At 38.6% G+C, this 15,745-nt stretch overlaps 1 protein-coding gene across 1 annotated transcript in view; it reads left to right on the top strand.

Moving 5' to 3' along the window:
• ST8SIA1 (ST8 alpha-N-acetyl-neuraminide alpha-2,8-sialyltransferase 1) overlaps positions 1–15,745 on the top strand; it is a 153,798-nt gene that overhangs the window by 43,803 nt on the left and 94,250 nt on the right. Inside the window, exon 2 of the mRNA XM_036867210.1 lies at positions 13,470–13,614. Within this exon, the coding sequence (XP_036723105.1) occupies positions 13,470–13,614 (145 nt within the window). The remainder of the gene's footprint in view (positions 1–13,469; positions 13,615–15,745) is intronic.

The raw sequence follows: 15,745 nt of genomic DNA, 5'->3' as shown, positions 1-15,745 counted from the left end.
CAACCACCGGTTTGTTCTCCATATCTATGAGTCTGTTTCTATTTAGTTATGTTTGTTCATTTGTTTTGTTTTTTATATTCCATATATAATTGAAATAATACAGTATTTGTCTTTCTCTGTCTGACTGGTTTCACTTAGTATAATACCCTCTAGGTTCATCCATGTTCTCACTAATGGCAAGATATCATTCTTTTTTATGGCCGAGTAATATTCCATTGTATAAATACAGCATATCTTCTTCATCCATTTATCCATCAATGGGCACTTAGTTGCTTCCATATCTTGGCTACTGTAAATAAGGCTGCAGTGAACATAGGGGTGCATATATCTTTTAGAATTAGTGTTTTCATTTGTTTCAGATAAATGCCCAGGAGTGGAATTGCTGGATCATATGGTAGTTCTATTTTTAATTTTTTGAGGAATCTCCATACTGTTTTCCATAGTGGCTGCACCAATTTATATCCCCATCAACAGTGCACGAGGGTTCCATTTTCTTCATATCCTTGCCAACACTTGTTATTTGTTGTCTCTTTGATGATAGCCATCCTGACGGGTGTGAGGTGATATCTCATTGTGGTTTTGATTTGCATTTCCCTGACAATTAGTGATGTTGAGCATCTTTACATGTGCCTGTTGGCCATCTGTATGTATGTCTTCTTTGTCTTCTTTGGAAAAATGTCTATTTGGGTCCTTTGCCCATTTTTTAATTGGTTTTTTTTTTTGATGTTGAGTTGTATGTGTTCTTTGTGTACTTTGGATATCAACCCCTTATTAAATATATTGTTTGCAAATATATTCTACCATTCAATAGGCTGACTTTTTGTTTCACTGATAGGTTCCTTTGCTGTGCAAAGCTTTTTTTTTTTTAGTGTGCTGTAGTTCCATTTGCTTATTTTGGCTTTTGTTTTCCTTGTGTGAGGAAATACTGCTTAAGACTGGTATCAAAGTGTTTACTGCCTGTTTTCTTCTAGTTGTTTTTCGGTTTGGGGTCTTACATTTAAGTCTTTAATCCATTTGTACTTTATTTTTATATATGGTGTGAGAAAATAGTCCAGTTTGATTCTTTTGCATGTAACTGTCCAGTTTTCCCAACGCCATTTAATGAAGAGGCTGTCTTTTCCCCATTGTATATTCTTGCCTCCTTTGTCATGACTAATTGATGATATAAGTGTGGGTTAATGTTTGAGCTGTCTGTTCTGTTCCATAGATCTATGTGCCTGTTTTTGTGTCAGTGCAATACAGTTTTGATTACTGCAGCTTTGTAGTATAGTTTGAAATGAGGGCGTGTGATGCCTCCAGCTTTGTTCTCTTTTCTCAAGATTGCGTTGGCTGTTCAGGATTTTTTGTATTTCCATACAAATTTTAGAGGTATTTGTTCTAGTTCTGTGAAAAATGCCATTGGTGTTTTGATAGGGGTTACATTGAGTCTGTAGATTGCCTTGGGGATTATGGTCATTTTAACATTATTAATTCTTCCAATCCATGAACATGGTATATCTCTTAATTTGTGTCATCTTCAACTTCTTTCATCAGTGTCTTATAGTTTTCCAAGTACAGATCTTTTATCTCCTTAGCTAGATTTATTCTCAGGTATTTTATTCTTTTTTGATATGATTATAAATGGGATTTTTTTCTTAAGTTCTCTTTCTGATAATTTATTGTTAGTTTTTAGAAACCCAACAGATTTTTGTATATTACTTTTGTATCCTGCAGCTTTGCCGAATTCTTTGATGAGTTCTATTAGTTTTTTGGTGATGTCTTTAGGATTTTCTATGTATAGTATCATGTCATCTGCAAACAGTGACAGTTTTACTTCTTCCTTTTCAACTTGGATTCCTTTGATTTTCTTTTTTTCTTGTCTGATTGCTGTGGCTAGGACTTCCAATACTGTGTTGAATAAAGGTGGCAAGAGTGGACATTCTTGTCTTGTTCCTGATCTTAGAGGAAATGCTTTCAGCTGTTCACCATTGAGTGTGATGTTAACAGTGGTTTTGTCATATATGGCCTTTATTATTTTGAGATATGTTCCCTTCATACCCACTTTGTAGAGAGTTTTTATTATAAATAATTGTTGAATTTTGTCAAAAGCATCTATTGAGATGATCATATGATTTTTATTCTTCAGTTTGTTAGTGTGGTGTATCACATTGATTGATTTGTAGATATTGAACCATCCTTGCATCCCTGGGATAAATCCCAATTGATACATTAAAAGGGGTATGATCCTTTTAATGTATTGTTGGATTCAGTTTGCTAATATTTTGTTGAAGATTTTTGCACCTACATTCATCAGTGATATTAAAAATCTGCAATTTCTTTATTTGTGATATCTTTGGTTTCAGTATCAGGGTGATGCTTGCCTCATAGGATGAGTTTGAAAGTGTTCTTCTGTAATTTTGGGGGAATAGTTTAAGAAGAATAGGTGTTAACTCTTCTCTAAATGTTTGGTAGAATTCAACAAACCATCTGGTCCTGGACTTTTGTTTGTTGGGGGTTTTAAAATTACTGACTCAGTTTCAGTACTGTTAATTGGTCTGTTCATATTTTCTATTTCTTCCAGGTTTAGTCTTGGGAGATTGTACATTTCTAGGCATTTTTCTATTTCTTCTAGGTTGTCCATTTTACTGGCCTATAATTGTTCATAGTAATCTCTTATGATCCTTTGTATTTCTGTGGTGTCAGTTGTAACTTCTCCTTTTTCATTTCTAATTTTATTTGTTTGGTCCTTCTTTTTTTCTTGATGAGTCTGGCTAAATATTTATCAATTTTGTTTATCTTTCCAAGAGTCAGCTCTTAGTTTCATTGACCTTTTCTGTTGTTTTTATTTTTTAGTCCCTAGTTCATTTATTGCTGCTGTGATCTTTATGACTTATTTCCTTCTCCTAACTTTGCATTTTGTTTATTCTTCTTTTTCTTGTTCCCTTAGGTGTAAGAGTAAGTTGTTTATTTGAGGTTTATCTCATTTTCTCACGTAGGCTTTATTGCTATAAACTTCCTCTTAAAACTGCTTTTTCTGTGTCCCATAGATTTTGAAAATCATTGTTTTTTTGTTTTCATTTGTCTCCAGGCACTTTTTTATTTCCTCTTTGATTTTTTCAGTGACCAATTGCTTGTTTAATAGTATATTGTTTAACCTCCAAGTGTTTGTGTTTTTTGCAGTGTTTTTCTTGTAGTTGATTTCTAGTTTCATAGTTGTTGGGAAAGATACATGATATAATCCCAATCTTCTTAAATTTACTAAGACTTGTTTTGTGGCATAGCATGTGATCTATCCTGGAGAATGTTCCATTTGCACTTGAAAACAATGTTTATTCTGCTGCTTTTGGGTGGAATGTTCTATGTATATCTGTTAAGTTCATCTGGCCTAATGTGTGGTTCAGCTGAATAGAGTTCCCATATTTAAAACATAATTTCTCCTAGTGCTATTCAGGAACACCATTAACCATGATTACATAAAGAAATTCCTGCTGCATCCCCCTTTACTGTGTAAACTTGTGCATTGGAGAAACAGCTCAATTGTAAATCAGTGTAACTCATGATTTGAAGCATCTGCCACTTGGGCACAAGTTTAAAACTCAGTAGAGTATGGTGGTTTATGTGGATACTGGTGCTTCTGATCTAGACCTCATTTTCAAAACCTCATGTTCTCATGGATGACTGCCCACTTATTTCTCTGAGGGGATGCACTTGCCCCTTCCCTATGCTCCTACCCAAGCCTCCAAAAGTGAATTTGTTGCATTCCTCCAAACCCATGTTTTTAAGTTTCATACCACTAAAAATATATTATCCAAATTTGGTGTATATCCATTTAGCTGTTTTGTCATGATCCTGGTAAGAGACCAAGAGAGAAATATCTTTATTCATAAAATTAAACATATACAACAGGAGAATTTTCTTTGTCTTTCAAATCCTTCCATTCTCCAAAAGAGGGGAAAAAAATCCAAAAAGAGTATGTATAATAGGTCTTTTCATACCTAAGTTTGATGTTAAATGATTAGAAAGGGAGTCAAAATTAGAGGGCTTAATCAAGTGAAGTTTCTCTGGATAAGAGAGAGAGATGATGGAGAAAAGGCTGGCTTTGGGGATGGTTAGAGGAAATGATAGAATTGTATCCAGGGAAAAGACAGATATTCACTCGGAGACTTTAAGAAGTTTTTGTGGTGTGGTGACCCAACCCCCTCCATTACAATTTCAGGAAAATCCAAATGTCTTTGTGTGATTTTGGAGTTGGATTTATCCTTGAGGGTCTATGGATGATGCCACAAGAAGTTTGATGGTGAGGGCAGATTCTACTCTTTTCACTGGAGTATAAACCACATGTGCACAGCCCTGCATGATCCTCTCCCTGCGACCTGCCTGCCCCCCACCATGCCACACTCTCCTTACTCTAGCTTCGCTGGTTTCCTCCACGTTCTTTGAACATACCAGGGTCACTCCTGCCTTAAGGCTTTTGTACTTGTTTGTTCTCCCTGAATGCTTTTCCCTGGGATATCCTGGATATCTATATTGCTTACTTCCTTACCTCCTTCTGAGTAAGCTCAAACGTCACCTACCCCGTGAGGACTTACCCAGCCTCCTGTTGAAAATTATACTCCCACCCCTTACTCACATACTTCATCTTTTGTCTGTCTTCTCCATTAGAATTTAAGAGGGCAAAGTATTCCAAGCTCTCCTTCTCCTGGCCCCCATTCTGTCCCTAGTGCCTGGAACAGCACTGGGCACATAGAAAGTTCTCAATAAATGTTTATTGAGTGAATCAAATAATGAGCCCTGTTCAAAGGAGCCTAGTCAGTTTCAGTTACCAAAAAAGCAAACTGGTGATTCTCAAAGGATAACACTAGAGCTTTTCTAGTTGTATAGACAGATAAGCATAAGTAGGAAGACTGCAGGTAAGTGCTTATTGAGATCCTTCCTGGAAAAATTTACGTTCTTCAATTCAAATAATCATGTGTACTTGTTAAGTACACTACAAAACAAATATGTGTTAGGGAAAACCAGATCATCTTTGAAATACTTGTTTTCCAAAAGTTTCTCCTTTAAGTCTGCTCTGCCTGTGGTAGAGAAATGCAGATTACACAGGGCACAGATCGACCTCTCTTTGGGATACATTTTCCTTATAATACAGTCATTTCAAATGTGAAGAATAAAATGACGCTAAATAAAAGATTACTTGCTGTCTTAAGTAGTATGCAAGAGTTGTTTTTCTCTGTTTTTGTAGTCCTGGCAAATTATCCAGAGATTAATCTTTGAAAAGCCTTTTTTATTATATCTGTAGAAAACATTATTTTAAGTGATAATCTCATGAAACTAATTCTCCTCCATACCATTCAAGAGAGTTTTACAGAGAAATAAGATGAATACAAATATCTACCCTGTATCGAGTGTGTATTTTGAATCTCTTAGGTCAGGGATGTAAGCCATTGAGGGGGCAATACTGTGGACAGAAGGTGTGGCCTTTGCCGCAGAGATGGTATTGTCACCACCTGCTCCCAAGTCTCCTACAGGCAGGGCCCTGCTGTTCATTCACTTCGGAGCAGCTTCTGCTGATGCTTGTTCTAGATCCTGGGCACTCAGTCAACTGTGACTCTTGACTTTTATACTTGCTTCAACATGGGTAATTTAAGACAAAGATTCCTTTAAGTTAGGGTGAAAACCAACTTCAGGATGGTCCAAACCCTACCTGCCATAATCTCTGTGAAATCTGCCGTTTCCATATTTAGAATAAGAAATTTCTCTGTAGGCCACCAGATTCTTCACTTAAAGAAGAGCCCTCTTTTATTGGATGCTGCTGTTTATCTTCTACTCTTAATGGAGTGAACATATAATTTATCATCCAAATAGGGACATGTTTGGGAATGGAAGTGGGGAGGTAACTACTAATAGTTGTATCTGGGAAGCAGTCATAACCTAGGATTGTGGGAAGCAAGCAGAATCGAATGGTGCCTGAATATGAAGGAGAATGAAATGAATACTTATTGAAACCATATAATGTGCTAAGGACTTTATATATATTATCCTCTGATGTGGTATGTGGGCACATTTTTAACAGTGAATCTGGAGTTACATTAACCAAGGAGTTAACATATACTAGTCTAACAGGAATTTTAGGAACTCAACTCAGGACAGTTTACAACAAGAGCTATCGATTGAACTGTCTGGAGGAAATGCATTAGATACACATTTTGGCCAAAAGCCAAATATTAAAATCAGTAGTTGACTGAAGTCAGACATCGCTAGAGTAGAAAGAATTTTTTGGAGGCAAGATTAAATCTGAAAACTTGTCTAAAATTTTATAAGTCAAATTTTGAAAGTTTGACACTGGTGAAGGAAACAGAATTTATCAGTGCCATCCGCTGATGGGCCACTCCTGTGGTGCCTGTGCTGCAGGCCTGCAATCCAAAAGGGATGCTCACTTTAATCAGACTAATGTTTAGTGCACAGTGTAAGGAACTTGGGATTCAACACTCAGCAAATCTTAAAAATCCTGGATCTGCTACTACTGAAAATGTTTACCCACCTATAGCAGTTATTTTGACAAGCTTTTGTCTTTTGGTCTCCATAGACTGCAAGTGTAAGGAATTAACTTCTTCACTTTGAATTTTGATGAGTGAGGACAAAATGTGCATTGAGGTTCTGTAACATTTTCTTCCTTTCTTCCAACTTGTAATTTGTTCATCCAGTTGATCAACATTTATTAAGCACCAATTCAGTGTCTTAGCCACCATTTAAGGGAATGGGGACAGAGCAGTGAACAGAAGACAAAAGTCTTTGCCCTCATGGAGTTTAAATTCTGGGACTTGGGGAGGCAGACAATAAACAAAAGTATAGATAAAACATATAGCATATAAATAGCATAAGTGCTGTTAAGAAGAACAAAGCAGTTACGGATATGAGGAAATTTCTATTATGACTGGGCAGGTCATGATGATTTTTCATGGTGTTGTTTATAGGGTTTTTTATTCTCATGAAATTTTTAGGGGCAGATTTGGTATTTAACTATTAATCCCACATATGAAGGGTTCCCAACTAGGACTTTTTTTTCCCCTGAACAACTCATTGTCTAAATGGAATTAAATAACTGAAAATTAAATAAAGTTCTTAAGGGTTATGTGTTTAATATTTGTTTAATATTTTGAATGCTAGTATATCAACTAATTATACAAAGATTAGAATTTTCATGTAATCTCAACTCTGTTATTCTTCCTTATATTATTGCTTAAAATTTTATAAATATTTGTTGGTAAAAAAATGATGCAGTATTTTTCCTAAGGTTTTATGCTAAGCACACTTAATATTTCCTTTAACTGACAATTTATTCTCCTCTGTAGTTGATGATCCTTCATAATTTTTATACATAAAATTAATAGCTTTCACAATAAATTTATTATTGCAGCATTTTCCTTTTGAAGTATTCAAGATACATTTATACTTCACCTGATGGATAGAAATTCAACATAGAAAGCATATAAGGAGATTTTTCACTCCATCTACTTCTAGGCTGCTTATCAGAATTTTAAATTGCACATTCAGTTGTAAACAGCAAACTTTACTCACATTCCCTGTTTATGTTACTAACATCAACACCCTATTTAGATACGATGGTGAAGGAAATGATCACACAAGCGTTTGTCACATACGTGTACAAGGAGGCCAGAAATGGCATTGAATTGGATGTTTAGCTGAGTCTAAAGCTGGAGTGTAACAGCAGAGTTTGGCAAATACTGAGACCAAAGTGAACCTCTCCTTCACCTCTGCTTTCTCAAATTCAGTTCTTCCTCAGAAGGGGCACGATAGTGTCAGTCATTGGAGTGACAGCCTCCCAACCTCCTTCATGTCTGGTGACCAAAGTGATGAACATGACATCCAAGAGAGTTTAAGCAAGGTTCGCGCTGATACTGGGCATTATTAACTGAGTCGTTGGGTTTTCACCCTTATTTGTCTGTTTAGTTTCACCAGAACCTCAGTCTTCCTGGCACAATAAGCCAGTGAGGTCTTCTTGGCTTAGTTGATATGCATGGCTTTCACTGGGAGAGGATGGGAACCTGAGTGAGTTTTTAGCAAGTGGCTCCCAGGCTTCCTAAATACTTACCTTCATCATGCAATTATAGCATCATTTAGCAGGAGCTCTGCTGCAGCTTAAATTCAAATAATAAAAAGCATTTACATTTTAACTCCAATACTCAACTCACACTTAACTGAAATGTAATAATCTGCAGATTTAAACTTGAATATAAAAATGGGTTTACTTTTGCTTTTTTAACTCTGTGATTTTATTGCCTGCCACAAATAATAGGCAGTATTAATGCAAAGCATGAGAAAGGGGGTGGGAACCAAATTTTCTAAACATTCTAAAAGCTGGTATGTGTCTTCTCTCCAGGGTCACCTGCAAGTTGGATAGAGGTGAAATTCAATTTTATATCCCCCAAACCTAGCACAGTGTTAGGCAAGCACTCTATAAAAACCATTACTACTACTACTACCATGATTACCACTCCTACTGCTGTGAGTGCTATTTCCACTACTGCTTTTGCTTCTGTGGTTGTAGCCCGTATAGCTGGTGGGCTCGTGTGGGCCCTTCTCAGGCATGGGGGGTGAACATACTTCTACATTGTGGTCCCTTTTAGGCCACCCTCCAGACATGCGCATGGCAGAAGGAAGATGGGAAGGCACTCTGGATGGAGGGAAAAGTTCAAACGTTTATAAGAAAAGCACTCCCATATTGCAAATGGTGCTATGATTATTTTGAATTTGCTATAACTCTTAGATTTTTTTTTTTTTTTTTTTTTTTTTTGGCTGTGTTGGGTCTTCGTTTCTGTGTGAGGGCTTTCTCTAGTTGCGGCAAGTGGGGGCCACTCTTCATCGCGGTGCGCGGGCCTCTCACTATCGTGGCCTCTCTTGTTGCGGAGCACAGGCTCCAGACGCGCAGGCTCAGTAGTTGTGGCGCACGGGCTTAGTTGCTCCGCGGCATGTGGGATCTTCCCAGACCAGGGCTCGGACCCGTGTCCCCTGCATTAGCAGGCAGATTCTCAACCACTGCGCCACCAGGGAAGCCCAACTCTTAGATTTTTAAAAGTATTTGTACATATGTGACACTTTCTATTTTCTGTCGAGTATTTGGTTTTCCCACTCAGGGTATGATTGCCCTGAGCATGATGATGCTGTAGGAAAACATGTGAATTTGAGTCCATCTAACACACGTTTAATCAATAATTAAGCAAACATTTATTAACCTCATGAACTTTTTTCTCCACATCTTTATTGCAGTATAATTGCTTTACAATGTTGTATTAGTTTCTGCTGTACAACAAAGTGAGTCAGCTATATGTATACGTATATCCCCATATCCCCTTCCTCTTGAGCCTCCCTCCCACCCCCCCATCCCATCCCTCTACGTCATCACAAAGCATCGAGTTGATCTCCCTGTGCTATGGGGCTGCTTCCCACTAGCCATCCATTTCACATTTGGTAGTATATATATGTAAATGCTACTCTCTCACTTCGTCCCAGCTTCCCCTTCCCCCGCTGTGTCCTCAAGTCTGTTCTCTACGTCTGCGTCTTTATTCCTGCCCCGCCACTAGGTTCATCAGTACTGTTTTTTTTAGATTCCATATATATGCATTAGCATACGATATTTGTTTTTCTCTTTGTGACTTACTTCACTCTGTGTGACAGACTCTAGGTCCATCCACCTCACTACAAGTAACTCAATTTCGTTCCTTTTTATGGCTGAGTAATATTCCATTGTATATATGTGCCACATCTTCTTTATCCATTCATCTGTCGATGGATATTTAGGTTGCTTCCATGTCCTGGCTATTGTAAATAGTGCTGCAATGAACATTGTGGTACATATCTCTTTTTTAATTATTGTTTTCTCAGGGTATATGCCCAGTAGTGGGATTGCTGGATCATATGGTAATTCTATTTTTAGTTTTTTAAGGGACCTCCATATTGTTCTACATAGAGGCTGTATCAGTTTACATTCCCACCAACAGTGCAGGAACCTCATGAACTTGACTTGAACAAGTCTCTTGCTCTGAGCTTCAGTTTCATTGTCTGTAAGTTTAAGGTAATGTAATCAGCTCTATCTTAGTTTTTTGGGGGATGAATAGAGGAAGCCAGTGTAAAGTGATATGTAAGCTGCTAGCTTAATAAGATTAAATGGGGTGTTATTATATGGCTGGGACAAATTTTTCTTCTGAATTTCCTGTAGCACTTCGTGCTCAATAGCAAGTTTAGTTTGGTTTAGAGGCGAGAGCTGTGGTCTGGCTGGAAGTAAGCACCAGATATGATGTAAAAAGACCTGGGAGCAAAATCATGCCCCACCACTTCACTAGTGATGTGCCCCAAGTTAAATTACTGAAAAAAAGAATCCTAAAGCTATGTAGCTCCAGGGTCACTCAGTGTGAGAACTAAGTGGGAAAAAAATCTAGGAAGGCACCTGGTGTGTTGCAGGTGTTTGGCTGGTGTTTGGAAAGCATTCCTTCAGGAAAGAGAAAGGTAAGAGTGAGTCACAATGGTCCTGAACAGGCAGCATGCAGAGAGGAAAAAGCATGTCCCGTGATGGCCCTAATACATTTCCTCAGATGTGAATTAGGAATAATAATGATAAGAATTCCCTTAATTATCTCTTAGGGTTACTGTAAAGGACTAAAAGTGGTAAGATATCACCAGAAATGGAATAGGGGCTCAAAAATTTACCCCAAAAAGTTGAGAGTCATGCTTAAGATAATTCTCCTCATTTTTAAAGACAGTCTTAAGCCATGTCTAGTTCTATGTTGACTGACTATAGTACCTAGAATGCTTTTTTGAGAAAATGTAGGCAATTCACTATAAAACTTTCCTGCCTCTGTTCAGGCTGCCTTTTGGGTAATGAAACACAATAAAAATTACCAAAGATGGAGGAGGCAAGGAAAGAGCAGCTGATGGCATGATGATGTAGAGGCAAGAGTGACGCACATTCTAGCAACTTTGAAAGATGAAGGCCATTTTCCCGAGCCCCTCTCCCCTGTCCTTTCTGTTGAAACCTTTGTGAAGGGGAAGCCAACCAGAAAGCCCCAGAGAAAGCACCAGGTGTTGGGAAGAGTTCCAGGCACTGACTCGATTTATTCATCTGTGCAATGAGGTCAGACTTGTACTACATGCTTCACCTGTGCATTCTCAGGGAATTCTCAAGAACAGTCTCTGAGGCCGTTTCTGAAGACCAGTAACATTCCTGGGTTATGGAGTCAGTAAGTGTCAGAGCCAATATTTGAACCCAGGTACAGTTGCCCCCAAATCCTCATCCTCATATTCTGCCTCTGAGGATTCAACCAATGGGTAGATGGAAAGTACTTGGAAAAATTAAAACTTCTGGAAATTTCTAAAAAGCAAAACTTGAATTTGCCTCACACTGGCCACTATTTACATGGCATTTACATTGTATTTATAGCTATTTACATAACACACTGCGTTAGGGAGTACACTAATAAGTAATCTAGAGATGATTTATTAAGGTACACGGGAGAAATTGTGTAGGTTATTTGCAAACACTGTGCCATTTTATATAAGGCACTTGAGCATCCATGGGGTTTGGTATGGGGGGGGGTGGGTCCTGAAACCAACTTCGAGGAGACCAAGGATGACTGTACCCTAGTTCCCCATCCCCATCAGCCCTAAGCTTGGGTACCACTCGTGGCCAAAGATATCTGAGCAAGCAGGTCTATTTAGGGGCACCATTCAGAAGTGGTTTATGTCAGCGATTTGTTTTATTGGTCCTTCTAGAAGTGGGACTGGGGAATGAGTTCTTTTACTCCTGAAGGCTCAGTGAGGAAATGGAATTGGTTTCTGACAGGCTTTGAATTCGAGGAGAATGTGAAACTTAGCCTGTAGAATAGTAATATGGCCACCATGTGAGGGGCAAGCAGAGGAGTGCCAGCGAGCCAGCCCAGGACAAGGGGAGGAGACCCTGGTGTTTCAGACACAAAGAGAGTGAGGAGACCTTCGCCAAGTCCCGGCGCTCAGCTGTGTCTCACACTACTGAGAGTCAGACAAAACGAGAACAGGAAAGTCCCACAATTTACCAGTTGAAAGGCAGGTTGCTTCACCGGTGCCTGAAATCACATCCTTCATCTCATTCTGTTTCTATTTAAAAGGATTTCCTAGGGGTGGTTCTTTGATCATGCCCTCAGTTTGGGGGGATGTGCACCCTCTTTGGGGCTGCTCTGTGTATTCCCTACTCTGTACAGGTCACGTAAAGTCCCTGGTCCCCAAATGTAACCATCTGATTGTTAAATCACCATGAAGATGCATTAGCCATCCAAGCCTTTTCTGCACCTGGATGTTTAAATCCATCAATCTGTAATTATAATGATTATTTTCGCCTTTGGACGTATTTCAACTGCATGTGAGAGCTGATGTTTTTCTTTCTTTTTGTTTAGTTATATCAATTTCAGGAGTACAGCATTATAATTTAACATCTGCATACACTACAGATTGATCACCACCATGTGTCTACTTACCATCCATCACCAGACAGATGACCCCTTCACCCAATTTCTCCCACCCCCCAACCTCCTTCCCTTCTGGTAACCACTAATCTGGTCTCTGCAACTATGAGTTTGTTTTGTTTTGTTTTTTTGTTTTGTTTCTTAGATTCCACATATGAGTGAAACCAGACAGTCTTTCTCTATCTGATTTATGTCACTTAGCATAATACCTTCAAGGGCCATCCATGTTGTCGAAAATGGCAGGATTTCATTCTTTTTTATGCCTGAGTAGTATTCCATGGTGTATATATACCACATCTTCTTTACCATTCATTCATAAATGGACACTTAGGTTGATTTCATATCTTGGCTAGTGTAAATACAGTTGACCTTTGAACAACATGGGCTTGAACTGCACAGGTTCACTTATACATGGACTTTTTCAATAAATACATACAGTACTGCACAATCTGAGGTTGGTTGAATCCACGGAGGCAGAACTTCAGATACAGAGGGTCGACTATGGGACTTGAGCATCTGTGGATTTTGGTATCTGAGGCAGGTCCTGGAACCAATTCCCTGCAGATACCCAGGGGCAAATGTAATGCTGCAGTGAACATAGAGGTACATATACCTTTTCAAATTAGTGTTTTTGCGTTCTTGTGATAAATACCCAGAAGTGGAATAGCTGGGTCACATGGTAGTTCTAGTCTTAATTTTTTGGGGGGGTCTCCATACTGTTTTCCATAGTGGCTGCACCAATTTACAGTCCTACCAGCTGATGTATTTTTTTTTAACTTTTTTAAAATTATGAAATGTTCCGGTCATGCATTCTGATGGCTGGAAGAATGAATTAATAGTAGTCTAATCACCCTGGAGACACAGATGCTTTTGTGAGCTGGCGCTGAGGTAAGGCTGCACATCTCTGTGGGAATGACAAGTGAATGAGTCTGCTGCTCACTTAACCTGCTGTTCTTTTCTCTCTCTTGTTTTCTCTCCTAGGAAACAGATGGAAGACTGCTGTGACCCCGCCCATCTCTTTGCTATGACTAAAATGAATTCCCCCATGGGGAAGAGCATGTGGTACGATGGGGAGTTTTTATACTCATTCACTATTGACAATTCAACTTATTCTCTCTTCCCCCAGGTTAGTACAGAGTTTGTTGCCTTTCAATGTCGTCTCTTATATGTCTTGATATCATAGGAAAGGGATAATTGATTTTGCCTAACTAATCAGATCTACTTCTTTTCATCTTCTTACTTTTCTGAGTTATAAATGCTTCTCTTTATACTGTCGTTTTTTCGTGAAGAAATCAAATAATGTTGTGATGCAGGGGCAGCAGTAGGATATTATAGAGTAACAGATTTCCTAGCCCTTCTGATTTGAGTCATATGAGACTGAAGAAAGCAAGCAGAGAAGGAAGCAAGGTCAGGGAATTGTGGAGTTCCAGTGTTTTGAGGTTGGCTGTGGCATGATCTTGAAGATTTGCAATTGTGGAATGTTTTCTTAGGGCTGAGACTGCTCTCAGGGAGTGGGGACCATATGGTCAGAAGTTGCTTCTTAGAGCTTGTGAATCTTAACCCTGTGGTTAGATTACTGCTATGAAGTGCAGGAGTGGTGGAGATGCAGAGAAAGTATTTGACCACTTTTGAAGTGGTCTAAATCAAGCTTTGCTTCCTTAATGTTTTTCTTTGTGGTTTCCTAAGCATTGAAATCAAATGTTTTACTAAAATATATCTATGTAGCTAGTGGGGGGGAAAAGGAAGTCTTTGTTTCTAGGGAGCCCTAGTTGGAGATGGGAAGTGGATCTTAGGTGAAATTGCCATTAGGGAGAAATTAAGAAATGAATCTCGGCTTCCCCCAGTCTTCACGCTACTCTTGGTTTGGCCAGATGATTGTGCAGAAAGAGAATTCATGGTCAGAGGTGGAAAACATATATCTGTATTAATAGCAAAGATTCTTCAGAGGAGGCATCTTATAAAGTTTGAGGCACATGCAGTACCAGATCCAAAGTCACATGCTCTATGAAATAGCTCCCATTTGCTAGTTCATTCTTAGGTGTTTTCATCCAATTTAACGGTTTTAGAGTATGTATAATGATACAGTTAAAATATTTTATTTTAAAATAGGAAATAGAAGGTTTAATTCATGGCCAGCATCCTTGTGCTTTTTCTCTCTTCTTCATTTGCCCTTGGGAGCCTTCCTTATGTCAAAGGAAATGATTAACAGTCGTAAAATGTAGGATTGAATTTTGTCTCCACCTCTTCCTAACTAAATGCCTTGCTAAGTCACCTAACTCTTCTGAGGTTCAGCTTTCTCACTTGTACAGTGGCGAGAGCAGTACCTGTCCAGCCACCTCACAGAGTTGAGGTCAAGGACATGTCATACAATGCATGTCCAGGTGCTCTGTAAACTACAAAGCATTATGTAAATGTGAGGTTTATTAATGTTGTCCTGGTTCATATACCGCATCTTTAGACTGAGGAATGAAGAATATAATTGCATTAGTCAGAAATCTTCCTAGGTGTTTTTAGCAGAAAGATATTTCATGTTGGGCATTAGGCACTAAAAAAATCGTTAGGCGAATAGAGGAGTGGGAGTCAAGAGGTGGCTCCTGGAATTACTTAGTCCAAGAACTTTACTGCCATAACTGTGGTTTAGGGATTAGAAAACCGCAGTGGCCACTGCCATTAGCAGACACAGGGCCAGGAAGATGGGTTTCAACTCACCTCCTCCCTCCAAATCTCCTTCAAGTGCATCTAGTGGGTAAGGTTAATTTGCATCCAGAACACTAGTTGCAAAGAAGTCCAGGAAAGGCAGTTTATAAAGCAATCAAGCTTTAGCAGGAAGCTAGAAAAAGGGTGGAATTGAGGTTGAGTAAGCCAATTCACAGCATCTTCTTTGTACAAACACTGATATCAACTCGCTATGAAATGAAGAAGAGATAAGGAAGCAATCTCCTTTAATAGCTCATCAAATAGAAAAGATTTTAAAGAAACCCAAAATAGGATTTTATAGATGAGGGCCTTCAGTCATGCTAACTGACTTTGTGCTAGAAAATAGATTTGAAGAGAGGAAATGATTAAAGAAATACAAACTAACTTCCCATCTTATCTGTTAAGTTGCAGCAGTAAGATAGCAGGAAACATTTTCTTTTTCAAGTGTGTGCACATGAATTTTGTGTCTCTGTATGCCAGCTGCAAGACCAAGGAACCATCCCTGAATAATAAAGGAAAAATGCTTTTTTCTTAGAAAGTGAAAGTCATCATATCACTGT

This window comes from Balaenoptera musculus, chromosome 10 (assembly GCF_009873245.2).
Source record: "Balaenoptera musculus isolate JJ_BM4_2016_0621 chromosome 10, mBalMus1.pri.v3, whole genome shotgun sequence".
NCBI lineage: Eukaryota > Metazoa > Chordata > Mammalia > Artiodactyla > Balaenopteridae > Balaenoptera > Balaenoptera musculus.
Note: the sequence above shows the minus strand (reverse complement) of the source record. Positions and strands in the feature narration are given on the sequence as shown.